Source organism: Beta vulgaris, chromosome 2 (assembly GCF_026745355.1).
Source record: "Beta vulgaris subsp. vulgaris cultivar EL10 chromosome 2, EL10.2, whole genome shotgun sequence".
Lineage (NCBI taxonomy): Eukaryota > Viridiplantae > Streptophyta > Magnoliopsida > Caryophyllales > Amaranthaceae > Beta > Beta vulgaris.
In genome coordinates, this window is record NC_079203.1 from 32,844,518 (window position 1) to 32,860,490 (window position 15,973).

The 15,973-nt window shown below is 40.8% G+C and overlaps 1 protein-coding gene, 1 long non-coding RNA gene and 1 other non-coding gene across 3 annotated transcripts; 1 reads left to right on the forward strand and 2 right to left on the reverse strand.

Annotated features, from left to right (window-relative positions):
* Positions 1-3,429: 3,429 nt before the first annotated feature.
* Positions 3,430-5,040, reverse strand: LOC130590367 (uncharacterized). Its single transcript, XR_008968061.1, has 2 exons — positions 4,919-5,040; positions 3,430-3,745 (listed from the first exon to the last, which is right to left on the reverse strand). It is a non-coding gene; the product is annotated as an uncharacterized LOC130590367 (long non-coding RNA).
* A 4,583-nt stretch (positions 5,041-9,623) lies between these two features.
* Positions 9,624-10,263, reverse strand: LOC130590494 (uncharacterized). Its single transcript, XM_057392954.1, has 2 exons — positions 9,734-10,263; positions 9,624-9,645 (listed from the first exon to the last, which is right to left on the reverse strand). The coding sequence occupies exons 1-2, from the start codon at positions 10,261-10,263 to the stop codon at positions 9,624-9,626; spliced, it is 552 nt and encodes a 183-aa protein (XP_057248937.1).
* Positions 10,264-10,839: 576 nt separating this feature from the next.
* On the forward strand, positions 10,840-10,946 carry LOC125495405 (small nucleolar RNA R71). Its single transcript, XR_007272042.2, has one exon. It is a non-coding gene; the product is annotated as a small nucleolar RNA R71 (small nucleolar RNA).
* The last annotated feature ends 5,027 nt before the right edge of the window (positions 10,947-15,973 follow it).

Genomic DNA, 15,973 nt, shown 5'->3' on the forward strand with positions numbered 1-15,973 from the left:
GTTTTTTACATTATTGTTCCGCTTTTAACATTATTGTACTTTTTTTTACATTATTGTTCTGCTTTAAACATTATTGTACTGTTTTTTACATTATTGTTTTGTTTTTTACATTATTGTTCTGTTTTCAACATTATTGTTCTGCTTTTTACATTATTGTACTACTTTTTACATTATTGTTCTGCTTTTAACATTATTGTACTGCTTTTTACATTATTGTTCTGCTTTTATGTATTATTGTACTGCTTTTTACATTATTGTACTTCCATTTACATTATTTTCTGCTATATAACTCAAGCATCCTTGTTCATCATTTTCTCACACCGAACCCAAACACAATATTATTCACCATTTTGTCACACCAAATCTAAACACAAGAATGAACTCCTTCAACTTAAACTTCCCTCCTTCAAGTTCTTTTAATTCCTCTAGTTCTGATAAAAGAAGATCATTGGTAGGTGTGTCGCGCACCTATCAAAAATAATTACCTAACTAACTTCCTAACTATGTAGCAGAGCAAGTCAGGGTCGAATCCACAGGGACAAACGTATCAAACACTAGATATCTTGACTCAATTTAACTAAACGAGTGACAAACAATGATGAAAAGGGTGTTGACTAAGACTAACACTAAACTACGATAATTACTAAGAACACACAAGATATAATCAATTAACTAAAACATCTAGAATTAAGCATCACCACTAGCATGACCAATACATGAATAAATTCCATCCCAAATAACATAATCAAGAATCCAAGAGGAGTAATGCACCCTATAATTACCAAAGATCTCTCCCGAGTACCAATGGCTACTCTAAACAAGCAATCAAACCTATTCCCATAGAATCATGCAAGAAAGAGGCATTAAGCATAGCATCACAATTAAATTCCTAGCAATCCCATCTAACTATTCCCATAGAAGATATTCATACCATTGATTGGATCAACAAAACCATCTAGATTCAATTCCCATTGAAAATAAGATATACGGAGTCAAATCAAAATCACCTATCCCTAGTATGATAATGAGCATAAGAACAATCCAATCAAACAAGAACAATTGATCATATAATTGGGATTAATGGAAGAATTCATATATTAAATCATTGCTAGGGTTTTACTTAACCCTAGATTAATGGACTACTCACACATAATTGAAATAGCAAAACAAATAATGAACAAATTAAAAGACATGATAATAATGAAAGGAAAGAAGAGATTAAGAAAACTTAGTCTTTACTTGAAGGAATCAAAGCGTAGTAATCAATGTTCAACAATGGAGTAAACTCAAAAGCTCTCTAAAAAGTTATAAAATGTATTCTCTAGTAAAAAGGCGTAGTTTTTAACTCTAATAAAATAGTATTTATATGTCTTGCAAATCCGGCGCAACACGCGCTCAAAACAGCCAAAAGATCGTCCCGCCCGACCGGTCGGGCGGATTTCGCCCGTCGGGCGGTCGTCAGGTTATCTTTCCTTCGTCGCGCCTGGCCGGGCGCCTTTCAGCCATATAATCTTCGCCTCGCCCGACCGCCCGGGCGGATTTCGCCCGGTCGGGCCCGCATGTAAAGTTGCCTGGCAGCTCAACTTTCTGAAAATGGCTAAGAAGTTCGCCCGACCGCCCGGGCGGATTTCGCCCGGTCGGGCGCGGGAGCAAATTTCTCTTGGATTCAGCTTCGATTTCTGACTAAGTAAGACTCGCCCGACCACCGGGGCAGATGTCGCCCGGTCGGGCGGTCATCAGGTTTTTAGGCAAATGTGAGATTTTCGCGCGTCCCGACTTCATGTCTCATGTAGCGATGTCAAGGATTAGGAAATGCACCAAAATATGCTTTTCCTACAAATCACTGAAAACACAACACACTACAAGACACACATTAGTACTAAAAAGGGCTCCGAAGAGCGCAATTAATACCAATAATCCATGGGAAATGGGGGTAAAATTCTATATAAAATAGACATATCAAACTCCCCCAAGCTAGACTTTTGCTTGCCCCTAAGCAAAACCTGTCTGAAAATCAACAGTTCAAAGCATCAATAGTAGTTTCACCCCATCATAAAATTCTTGAAATGACAATAGATCGAATCCAAACACACCACAAGTCATAATCGTAAGGTTCGACAAAAACAAATACCAATCAGGGATAAGAATCAATGAGAGGCCACTAAATATGCGCTGCAAATCAATGAGAAGGATCTCACAAGGGGACTCACCACTCATTTGTAAAGCACTCTCCAAGCAGTTAAAATGACTGCTTCTTTCCATCCCCAGTACCCGTCCCTACTCTCACACTCGTGTGTTTGAAGGGTGATATATGGCGCTCAATTGCTCCACTTCACCAAGTTAGTCCATAGGCTTGTATCATCTCTCCACATCAGGTAGTTATACATGCAAACAAATCATATGACTCAATTAAGGTTGTAATGGGGCTTAAGGTGGTAGGTGTGGCAAATATTTGGGAATGTGGTGCTTAAGGTAGTGAAGTATTACTACAACTTTTGAACAAACATCCCACACATCAAATAAATTGCAACACAACTATGACCCATTTTTCTTTCATCTCACCTCCTTTATTCTTCATATAACCCAAGTAATGACTTCCAATATGACATAATTCAAATGAGATCTCTCTCTTAGAATTTTTTTTTTTTTTTTTTTCAATTTGATTTTCATAATTGCTCTTGGAAATCTTACTTGTCATGTTTTTAGGAGTTCTCTACTTTAGCTACTAGCTAATGAGGATAGAGAAGAATTTCTTTTGCACATGTAATCAATCATATTTGTTCTCTTTCTTGCAATCTTTTCATTCATACCAACAACCAATTTCATAATCCACAAGTTAATCAACCAAAAATTCCTAAATACTTCACTACCAATGGTAAAGAGACGTATTTTTGGAAAAATGAGGAGCTCATAATGTAGTTGTCAAAAGAAACAGGCTCAGCTCAGAGTGGTTAACTAGGGGAAATGAATGCAGGGAAGGTTATTTGGTCTTTTGGTGCAAATTCCTACGTGAGTCATAATCATTTTTGTTTAGACATTGTATAACTAATGCATCAATGGAGAGAAAACACAAGTTCTAGCATCCCTCATGAAGTGGGCATACACACAAGAAAAGCATGACGTTAAGGCACAGAAGCTCACAGTTAAGCCTAAACATGCTTGCAGGACATATAGAGTGCCACAATCTTGATTCTTATCATAGATCTAAGTACAGTTATGCCATGCCTTGGTGATCAATCATTGTTTCGTGTCCATCAACAATCCAAAGTCAAAACAGCATTATGATAGCATGGGGCACAGGGAAACAACTATTCAACCTTGACTTTGATTTTTCTCTTTTTTTTTTTTTTTTTTTTTTTTCAGCAGGCTTCACACATCATACATGGTGAAGACAAAACAAACCAAAAAAAAAAAAAAAAAAAAAAAAAAAACACACAAAACACACCAAACACACAAAGAAAACTATGCTAAACTGAACTACAAAAGCTGTAAACTACCTAAGAAGTGATAGAAGATACCATATGTGCAGTGAAGATCCTCCCCCAAGCTGAACTTGGCAATGTCCGCATTGCAACAAGGAGAAGGCAAGGAACACGGCCCTCAGTCGGCCATAGAATCGGAATCAGAATCATCAGCAGCAGGATCCTGAGTACCGGTGCCTGTGCCACTCCCTCCAGCTCCACCATAGGCGGGGTTCCAGGTGTACCAACTGGGGTGGGGACCCGCCTGTGCGATCGTACCAAGCCTGCAATAGTCATCATACATAGGGAACATAGCAAGGCGCTGGTCATCGTAGATGGTGTCTACGCGGCGCTCTAGGCGCTCTAGAGCTTGAGTGTTAGCAGTCATATTCAGTTCCATACGCTGCAACACACTCATCATCCCCTCAAAGTCAGCAGTAGGGGGAGGGGGTTGGGTAGAGGAGGAGGGCATGAAGGAAGAGGAGGGCATGAAGGGGGCGGCCTCTCGCCTACGGTAGACGTGTGGAGGCTCAGGTACGGGACCAGTCTCAGGTGGGTGGGCCGCATCTCCAACAGGAAGGAGATAGGTAGGTAGAGCGGCATTCCCTGTGTGGTCATCCTCTATAAGCGGCTGGGCTAAGGTGGGGTCTGGAAGAAGTATAAGACTGGTTAGCGGCAATCATCCACCTATAATTCCGACCACTAGGGACAATGTACCGGGCAGCATAAGAAGTGGTCAAGGTCAAGGTAAGAAGGCCCCGGAACAGCATTGGCCCGAATCTCAACATGGCCGAAATGACAGGCGATGTGGGTGACTACCCCCAATGACAATAGGTACGGAGGAACGGACACTGCCGTCCTCCTCAAAAGTGGGGTAAGTCGTAGAAATCTTATGCAGATGATGCATAAATGCATACGCAAGATCAAACTGCATAGGCATGGTGACGGGCCACAGATAAGTGCCAAGAGCACTTAGTTCCTCAGTCCTAGAGTGTTGGGTTCCCACCGCCAAAGATAGTACTCCCCAAGAATTTTAACAGGAATCGAATGCTAGGATGATGGACCGACTTAATCTGTAAATGCTGACAGTTGGGTGGTCTAACACCAGTGAGGGCTTCCCAAAGTTGGCCTAGCAGAAATGTCTTCTGGTTTCTTCCTTTCCCCCCTAACGGTCATACCAAATAGTTGGGCAAATTGGCGAGGGTCAGTCCCTATCCACATTGGAAAGCGAAAATACAGGACATGGTCTTTTGAGCGTGTTTTCGAATCTCTAAGGAACTTAGAAATTCTAGGGTCAGGTCCGCATATGTGCCATGGTACAAGGTGAGGAATTGTTCTATTCCCATACCAACAAATAATGTGCGGGTAATTTCAGCAATACCCAAAACATGCAAGAGGTCACTATGAACAAATCGGGTGGGGGCAATCATACGGTGCTTAAGTTTTTGAAAACGCACCTTTTGAGCCTCATCCTTGAAAATTATATGAGGAAAGTCAGGATCTACCTCAATTGCAGTAGGTTGAGAGCCACGTGTACCTCGCGACCCGCCATTAGAGATGATGAAAAACCTGCAAAAACAGAGCAATGGTGGAGAAATTGAGAATTTCACAAAAATTTGAAGGAAATCATCTCATAATGCACCATAAAGTTTGAAAACGCAATTTGCAAGGTTAATCTAGCAAAAATCACCATAAAAATCAAACCTTTACTCAAGAAAAACCCAAAGAGGAGGAGTGAGAAGAAGGAGGAAGAGGAGAGAGAGTGAGGTGGAAAAGTTTGTAAGTAAGATGGGGAATTTGGTGAGGATGAGTGAAAGATTAGAAATTTTGAAGAAATTTGAGAGTGGAGATGGTGAGGAAAGAGAGAATTGGGGTTAGGGTTTTGAGAGGAGAGAGAAAGAGTGAGAGGAAGAAGATGAAGTTAGATGAGGGTTTGAAAGAGAGTGAAGAAAAGAAAAAAATCGTGGGTTTTATCTCGCAAACTGCGTCTCGGCCGACCGGGAGGATTTCGCCCGACCGCCCGGGCGGAAAATTTTCCTTAGAATTTTTCGCGTTCTTGATTTTCTCTTTGGATCTGAGGCTTGCGCGCCCGACCGGGCGGATTTCGCCCGACCGCCCGGGCGGAATTTCTTCCTTAGTCAATTTTCGTGTTTGAATGTCCCAGCTGAAGTTCGCTTGCGCGCCCGCCCGGGCAGATTTCGCCCGACCACCCGGGCGGTGCCCAGTGCAATTATTTTCCGCTTTAGTCCGTTTTTTCTCATGTTCCTGAAGTAGAGTTCCACACTTATGCAAATTTTTCACTCCAAAATCACTCCAAAAAATAAAATAAGAGAAAAATAAAATAAAATAAAATAAAATCAAATTAAAAGAAAAGAAATGAAAAAGTAGGAAATTGGGTTGCCTCCCAATAAGCGCTAGTTTTTAAGGTCATTAGCTCGACCTCCTCTAGTATCACTCAGGTGAAGGGATGGAGAGTATGATGTCAACTTGCTCAGCAATGGGATCTCCAGCTCGGTAATGCTTCAATCGGTGGCCATTGACTTTGAAAGTGTCTCCTTGCCGGTTCCAAAGCTCCACTGAACCTAAGGAAAAACCTTGTAGACCTTGAATGGACCGGACCACCGCGAACGAAGTTTACCAGGAAATAGCTTCAGACGAGAATTAAAAAGAAGAACCAAGTCCCCTTCCTTGAACTCGCGGCGCACAATTCCCTTGTCATGCCATCTCTTAGTCTTCTCCTTGTACAATCTAGAACTCTCATAAGCATCCAGACGAAGCTCATCAAGCTCAGCAAGTTGAAGGAGTCTCTTCTCGCCCACCGTGTGAGAGTCGAAATTGAGGCTCTTAATAGCCCAAAATGCACGATGCTCTAACTCAACAGGGAGATGACATGCTTTCCCATAAACAAGACGATATGGTGTGGTACCTATGGGGGTCTTGAATGCTGTCCTGTAAGCCCATAATGCATCATCAAGTTTAGCAGCCCAATCTTTTCGTGTTCGTGCAACCGTCTTCTCTAGGATAGTTTTGATCTCACGGTTGGAAACCTCCACTTGTCCACTAGTTTGGGGATGATATGAAAGTCCCACTCTATGATGCACCCCATACTTCTTAAGCATAGCTTCAAATTTATTCTCCAGAAAATGCTTACCTCCATCACTAATCAAAACCCGTGGAATGCCAAAGCGAGGAAAAATAGTTTTCTTGAAAAATCTACTAACCACACGAGCATCATTAGTTGGAGAAGCAAGAGCCTCCACCCATTTGGAGACATAGTCCACAGCAACCAGAATATACTTGTTCCCATAAGAAGAAGGGAACGGACCCATGAAGTCTACACCCCACACATCAAAGATCTCCACTTCAAGAATAGCGTTAAGAGGCATCTCATTCCGACGGGAAAGATTTCCCGTTCTTTGACAGCGATCACAAGAATGCACATAATGATGAACATCCTTGAACAAAGTAGGCCAATAAAAACCACATTGAAGAATTTTCGCTGCAGTTTTTAAGTACTAGCATGGCCTCCACAAGGTAAATCATGACAATGAGATATAATAGAGGATACCTCATTTCCAGGAATACACCTTCTAATCACCCCATCTGCGCAAGACTTGTAAAGGAAGGGCTCATCCCAAAAATACCTCCTCACATCCTTAAAGAATTTCTTCTTTTGTTGAGATGAATATCCATGAGGAATAGTGTCACTAGCCAAATAGTTGGCTATATCAGCATACCATGGGATCTCTGCAGTGGCTAAAGCTAGAAGCTGCTCATCAGGAAAAGTATCATCAATTGGAGAGCCTCATCACCCTCAGCATCCATAACAATTCGAGAAAGGTGATCTGCAACAACGTTCTCAACCCCTTCTTGTCTCGAATCTCCAAGTCAAACTCTTGTAACAACAAAATCCACCGAATCAAACGACGGGCTTAGCATCCTTCTTGCTCATCAAATATTTAAGAGCCGCATGATCAGTGTGAATTATCACCTTCGACCCCACCAGATAGGACCGAAATTTCTCCATCGCATACACCACTGCTAACAGTTCCTTCTCAGTTGTGGCATAGTTCATCTGGGCCGGAGTAAGAGTCTTGCTTGTATAGTAGATGGCATGCAGTTTACCATCCTCCCTCTGACCCAATACTGCTCCCACTGCGTAGTCACTAGCATCGCACATAATCTCGAAAGGGAGATTCCAGTCAGGCGATTGAATTATAGGAGCAGAAATAAGAGCCGCTTTTAACCTGTGAAAAGCCTCAGTACAAGCATCAGTAAACACAAAAGGGACATCTTTGCCTAAAAGCTCAGTTAGAGGTCGAGCAATTTTGGAAAAATCTTTTATGAAGCGGCGGTAGAATCCCGCATGACCAAGAAAGCTCCTTACTCCTTTGACAGAGTTAGGAGGTGGTAAACGCTCAATGACCTCTATTTTTGCTTTGTCGACTTCAATGCCCCGATGAGAAACAATATGACCCAAAACAACTCCTTGTTGCACCATAAAATGACATTTTTCCCAGTTGAGAATCAAATTAACTTCTTTGCATCTATGGAGCACCTTTTGTAAATTAGCAAGACAAACGTCAAAAGATGTTCCATAGACGGAGAAGTCATCCATAAATACTTCCATAGAGTTCTCAATAAGACTGGAAAAAATTGCCATCATGCAACGCTGAAAAGTGGCAGGAGCATTACACAGTCCAAATGGCATCCTTCGATATGCAAAGGTGCCATAAGGACATGTGAAGGTAGTCTTTTCCTGGTCACTTGGATGAATAGGAATTTGGAAAAAACCAGAGTATCCATCCAACCAACAGAAAAAGGAGTGTTTTGCCAGTCTTTCTAACATTTGATCAATGAAGGGGAGGGGAAAATGATCCTTGCGGGTGGCCTTATTCAATCGTCTATAATCAATACACATGCGCCACCCTGTCACAGTCCTAGTGGGAACTTGCTCACCCTTATCATTCTTGACAACGGTCATACCTCCTTTCTTAGGGACGACTTGAACAGGGCTAACCCACTTACTATCTGAGATAGGGTAGATTATACCTGCATCAAGCAATTTAAGAACCTCTTTCTTGACTACTTCCATCATATTTGGATTAAGTCTTCGTTGAGATTCTATAGAGGAAGCATGTCGTCCCAAGAATGATTTTGTGCATGCAAAATGAGGGATTAATACCCTTGATATCATCAATGGTGTACCCAATGACATTCTTATATTTCCTTAAAATAACGAGCAATTTTTCAATTTGAATGTCATCAAGCTCAGCATTAACAATAACAGGGTATGTATCATTGGGACCCATGAACACAATTTCAAAGAGAGGGGAGAGGTTTCAGTTCTACCTTAGGAGGCGTAGTACTCTCCTTAGTGTCCTCAGAATGCAGCAATTCCTGGAGAGGCTCTTCAGATTCTTCAGTGGCTCGTGTCTCCTCTAGAAGTCTCTTGTATTCCTTAGTCTCCCAATCTTCCTCATCAGCACTACCCATCAAGACCGTTTGTAGCGAATCATCCAGTTGCAGATTGAAAGCCTCTGCTTCTATCACCTCATCAAGAGCATCCACTCTATAAACAGTTTCTCCCATAGAAGGAGAAGTCATGGAGTTTGTGAGTGTGTACTCCATCTTTTCATCACCTACTTCAAAAGTGATTTTACCCTTCTTCATGTCAATAATGGCTCCAGCAGTGGCCAAAAAGGGTCTTCCAAGAATTATGGGAACTTGTGCATCTTCCTTCATCTCCATGACGACAAAATCACAGGGAATAAAGAATTTACCCACTCGAAGAGGAACATCTTCAAGTATACCAAGTGGAAACTTCACTGTCCTGTCAGCTAGTTGTAGAGAGATGCGTGTGGGTTTTAGTTCGCCCATGTTGAGATAGGCAACGGCGCCAAAATTTGGTAGGCGTGTCGCGCACCTATCAAAAGTAATTACCTAACTAACTTCCTAACTATGTAGCAGAGCAAGTCAGGGTCGAATCCACAGGGACAAACGTATCAAACACTAGCTATCTTGACTCAATTTAACTAAACGAGTGACAAACAATGATGAAAAGGTATTGACTAAGACTAACACTAGCCCCAAGATCACATAGAGCATTCTTGATAGCAATATCTCCAAGCTTGACCGGAATGGAATAGCTGCCCGGATCTCCTAGCTTTTCTGGAAGCGTATTCTGCAAAATAGCACTACACTCAGCAGTTAGTGAAACAGTGACATTTTCTTCAATTTTTCGTTTGTTAGAGAGCATGTCTTTCAAAAACTTAGCGTAAGAAGGCATCTCAGATATGGCATCCAAGAAGGGTATGTTGATGTGTAGCTTCTTCAGGATGTCAAGGAACTTCCCATATTTCTTTTCAAGTTTTGCCTGTGCCAATCTTTGAGGGAACGGAACAGGTGGCTTGTATGGTTTAATAGGAATGACAGTGGGTTCCTCATTCTCAGGCTTCTTAGCTTCATCTTCCAAACCCGTCTTCTCTTGAACTTCCTCACTCAACTCTATAACCTCTTTTGCTGTGTTGTGGTGCTCAGTTGCCCTCCTTGTAGGCTCTTGCAATTCCTTACCGCTCCTCAATGAAATGGCATTGATATGCCCCTTGGGATTTGGTTCAGTTTGCCCAGGAAGTTGGCCTGAAGGTTTAGAGAGGTGGCTTATTTGTTGGGCTAGTTGGGTCATCTGACTCTCCATCAATTTATTATGAGCAGTGATTTGTTGGAGAGAGTTGTTGAAAAATTCATTCTGCTTGGCTTGGTATTCAACTTGCTTAGCCTGAGAGGAAGCTAAATTCTCCATGATATTCTCAAGGTTGGGTCGAGAGGATGATGATGAAGGGTTGAATGGTGGTCTTTGTTGGAAACCAGGTGGCTGGGAGTAGTTGGTGTGTGGAGGTTGAGGTTGGTTATTTTTGTAGGAGAAATTTGGGTGATGCTTCCAACCTGGGTTAAATGTGTTTGAGTATGGGTTGTTTTGTACGTGGCCTTGTATTTGTGTTAAGGAGGGCATTGACATGCTCAGTTCCCGCTCCCGATTATTTATTGACACTCAGTGAAGGAGTGACCTTGCACTTCACAAATCTCACAAATAGGCGCTGCTGGTCCGCTACTCAACTGATCAACTTTAGCTGCCAAAATTGCACAGTGTTAGTTAAAGTAGCAATAGCATCAACCTCATACTTACCTCCCTTTTTAGGGGCTCCACGAGATATACTCCAGTCATTCAGGTAATTGTTGGCAGCCATATCATCCAACAATGTCTTCGCGCGCTTCTGGAGTTTTTGCCATGAAAGTACCGCCAGATGCGGCATCAATAGAACTTCGAACTTCATGCTTCAGACCATTGTAGAATGTCTGAATCAGCAACCACTCAGGAATGCCGTGGTGTGGACACTGCCTTTGCAAAGCCTTGTATCTCTGCCATGCTTCGTAGAGAGACTCCAATTCATGTTGTTGAAAGCCAGATATCTCGTTTCTGAACTTGGAAGTTCTCATAGGAGGGAAGAATTTGTAAAGGAAAGCCTTCTTCAGTTCTGGCCATGTGGCAATCTTCCTCACTTCTTCTTCCTTAAACCATTCCTTTGCTTCGTCCCTGAGAGAAAAAGGAAAAGCACAATACCGAATTAAATCGTCAGAAACATTAGTTAATTTCAAAGTATTGCATTTTTCTAAAAAATTAGCCAAATGATCAGTAGGGCTCTCTTTGGGTGTTCCCGCATAGGAATCCTGTGAGATAAACTGGATGAATTGTGGCTTGAGCTCAAAATGGTTGGCAGCGGTTGTCGGTCTGTTTATGGTGGTGGTGGTCTCATCGGGCATAGCATATTCCCGTAGAGACTTTGGTGGTGCTTCGTCTCCCATTGTTGGTTCTTATTGTTGTTGTCTTCTTCGACTTCCTAATCTCCTTGCTGTAGCTTCGATCTCGCGATCAAGAGTAATCAGATCTTGTGAACCCTTGCTACGAGTGCGCATGCAACAAAAAGACTGAAAGAAAAGAGATCAAACAGCAAATAGAGTGACAATGATCGAACAAAGACAGTTTAGCTAAATAAAATCAAAGATAAACTAATCTAATACCGTTAGTCCCCGGCAACGGCGCCAAAATTTGGTAGGCGTGTCGCGCACCTATCAAAAATAATTACCTAACTAACTTCCTAACTATGTAGCAGAGCAAGTCAGGGTCGAATCCACAGGGACAAACGTATCAAACACTAGATATCTTGACTCAATTTAACTAAACGAGTGACAAACAATGATGAAAAGGGTGTTGAACTAATACTAACGCTAAACTATACATAATTACTAAGAACACACAAGATATAATCAATTAACTAAAACATCTAGAATTAAGCATCACCACTAGCATGACCAATACATGAATAATTTCCATCCCAAATAACATAATCAAGAATCAAGAGGAGTAATGCACCCTATAATTACCAAAGATCTCTCCCGAGTACCAATGGCTACTCTAAACAAGCAATCAAACCTATTCCCATAGAATCATGCAAGAAAGAGGCATTAAGCATAGCATCACAATTAAATTCCTAGCAATCCCATCTAACTATTCCCATAGAAGATATTCATACATTGATTGGATCAACAAAACCATCTAGATTCAATTCCCATTGAAAATAAGATATACGGAGTCAAATCAAAATCACCTATCCCTAGTATGATAATGAGCATAAGAACAATCCAATCAAACAAGAACAATTGATCATATAAATTGGGATTAATGGAAGAATTCATATATTAAATCATTGCTAGGGTTTTACTTAACCCTAGATTAATGGACTACTCACACATAATTGAAATAGCAAAACAAATAATGAACAAATTAAAAGACATGATAATAATGAAAGGAAAGAAGAGATTAAGAAAACTTAGTCTTTACTTGAAGGAATCAAAGCGTAGTAATCAATGTTCAACAATGGAGTAAACTCAAAAGCTTCTAAAAAGTTATAAAATGTATCTCTAGTAAAAAGGCGTAGTTTTTAACTCTAATAAAATAGTATTTATATGTCTTGCAAATCCGGCGCAACACGCGCTCAAAACAGCCAAAAGATCGTCCCGCCCGACCGGTCGGGCGGATTTCACCCGGTCGGGCGGTTGTCAGTTATCATTTTCCTTCGTCGCGCCTGGCCGGGCGCTTTTCAGCATTATAAATCTTCGTCTCGCCCGACCGCCCGGGCGGATGTCGCCCGGTCGGGCCCGCATGTAAAGTTTGCCTGGCAGCTCAACTTTTCTGAAAATGCGCTAAGTAAGGTTCGCCCGACCGCCCGGGCGGATGTCGCCCGGTCGGGCGCGGGAGCAATTTCACTTGGAGTTGCAGCATCCAAATTCTGACTAAGTAAGAATCGCCCGACCACCGGGGCAGATATCGCCCGGTCGGGCGGTCATCCGGTTTTTAGGCAAATGCGAGATTTTCGCGCGTCCCGACTTCATGTCTCATGTAGCGATGTCAAGGATTAGGAATTGCACCAAAATATGCTATTTCCTACAAAAGTCAATCTGAAAACACAACCACACTACAAGACACACATTAGTACTAAAAAGGGCTCCGAAGAGCGCAATTAATACCAATAATCCATGGGAAATGGGGGTAAAATTCTATATAAAATAGACATATCAATCATCCCGAGCAATAATTGATCAAGAAATAATAGATGATTTCTTGACCAATACTGTTCAACCACTTGCTCCAACTCTTATATCAAATGTTACTCCAACACCAAGGAATAGAAGAGCAAAAGTGACTGATGATAATGAGGATCATCAATGGCCTAATCGAGGCAGGGAGGAAGGTCATAAACGATTGTTCAATGATTAATTTGCTGATCAACTAGTCTATTCAGCTCGTTTATTTCGTCGAAGATTTCGAATGCAGCGACATGTCTTTCTTCGAATTATGGAAAGTGTCGTTGCAAGTGATGTATGGTTCACTCAAAAAAGAGATTGTACATGTCAAATAGGTTTATCGCCCCTACAAAAGTGTACTTCTGCTATTCGAATGCTTGCGTACGGGGTGGCGGCGCATTCACTTGACGAGTATGTGCGAATTAGTGAAAGCACTACTCGAATAGCATTGATGAAATTCACAAAGGGTTATCAACCAATTTGGTGCCGAGTAATTGAGACGGCCTACTCAAGACGATTTGGCTAGACTACTTAGATTCGGTGAATAACGCGAATTTCCGGGCATGATCGGCGTCATAGATTGTATGCATTGGGAATGAAAAAGTTATCCGTCGGCATGGAAAGGACAATATCAAGGAAGAGTTGATGTTGCTACTTTAGTTCTTAAAGCTGTTGCTGATCGTGACTTATGGATATGACATTCTTTCTTCGAAATACCAAGTTCGTGCAATGACCTAAATTTTCTTAACCGATCTCCTGTGTTTAAAGATGTTTTAGAAGGTCGAGCACCACCCGTGCAGTTTACGGTTAATGGCAACCAATATGATAAGGGTTATTATCTCACTGATGGTATATATCTGAATTGGGCAACATTCATTCAATCAGTTACATGTCCTCAAACTCGCAAGGACAAGTTTTTTGCTCAACACCAAGAAGGAGCTCGAAAAGATGTAGAGATAGCATTTGGGGTGATGCAATCTTGGATTGCTATAGTTCGTAGACCATCCCTCGCATGGGATGAAGAAACTCTCAATGACATCATGTTGTCTTGCATTATCATGCACAACATGATTGTGGAAGATGAACGAGATATATATGGACACTACACAGATACTACTGAATTCACTACTAACACAAGTAATAATGGGACGAATTTGAATATTATCATGATCAGCTCGTAGATATCAACTGTTATATGACGAATAGAGATACAATTGAAGATCAATATGTGCATCAATCCTTGAAATGTGATTTGGTTGCCAATATATGGCAGAAGTTTGGTCCTAACGCTAATTAAGAGTATTTTATGTATTTCGTTCTTAATTAAGTTTTATGTATTTCGTTCTTAGTTAATTGTACTTTTTCTTAATTAAGTTTGTAATTGTCGCACCAATGTCGCATTTAATGTATTTGGTTCTTAAAATTATATTAAAAATGTTAATTGTGCCTCATAAATTAATTAGTTGATCGTTAATTATGTATGCATAACATAATGGCAGCTAATTTCGTATTCAATTACTTAATAAAAACGCTAATTATGTAGATGACTTAATTATTAAAATGATAATTATAATTTTAAAATTATGAATTTAATAAATTAATAATAAAATATTAATAGTAACACTTATTTCATATCATTAAAAGAGTAAATAATAAAAATATTGTATGATGGTGGTTGGGTGATGAGAGAGAAAAAGTAGTTGGATAGGGTCAAAAAATAAGAGAGGAAAAACTAGTTGGAATGATTTTTTTTTTTGTTCATTGGTGAGAAAATAAGTAGGAAAAGACTGGGATGTTATTTTAATAGAGAGAAAGTTAGGAGTGAAATGATTTTTATTTACTCATCATTAACGGTGCTCTTACGGCTTGTTTAATAGTTGGTAATAAATGGTGGTAATGGGAATGAATTTGTGGGTAAATTTGTGAAAAATATTATTGTCCATTTTCATGGTAATGCTAATTTATCCTAAATTGTTCACTTTCCTTCTTGAATTTTCATTCCCATCCAATACCACCTTGTAGGTGGTAATGAGTGGTAATGAAAATTGCTTCCCTTGGAGACAAAAACACAACTTTATGGGTGAGATTGCTTGCTTATGGAGAAAAAATGCCTCTCCATGGAGATTTTAAGGGTGGTTCGCTAATAAAATTACACTTAAAATTAATTCCTATTACCACAATTTATTAACGACTACCAAACGGGACGTTAGGGTTTGATCTTTGTCTTCTTCAAACTCCCCACTGCATTCGCCGCACCGCAGCGTCGTCTTCACCAGCGAACCTCCGCGTCGTCGTCACACTCACCCAATACACTCGCCGACGCACCATACTCGGGTAAGAAAACCTTTCTTTCGTTCTTTCTCCTCTTCTTCAATGTTGTTGTTGATGAGTCGCTACTGTTGTCTCGGACTAAATTTCTATTAACAAAAACATAGTTGGAGATGTCTTATTGATGCGCCATGCTCGTATTCGCAGCCGGATTCCAAGCGGTCTCGCCTGCGCCTCTAGCGTATCGCCTGCTTCGCTTAGACGCCTTGTCGTTGGAGGCCGAATTCGATTGTGATTTGAGCATCAATGCACCAAATCACCAATAAATCATGAAAGTCATAGCCTCGATCTATTTATGTTAACATTATTCATAATCTATCTATAATTTTCTATATGATGTTAATTTCACAAAAAAACAAATTTTAGAGCTTCTTTGACTTTTGCAAGTATGTAAGTGAATCGGTGATCAGTGATGAGATATTATGGCTTACGTGCATGCAGGACAGAGAGGGTGATAGAGGTAGGTTTGATTGTTGGTTGCTACGAGAAGGTGATAGAGGTAGGTGCAAGAATTTACGTTAGGTAGGTGAGATAACATTACA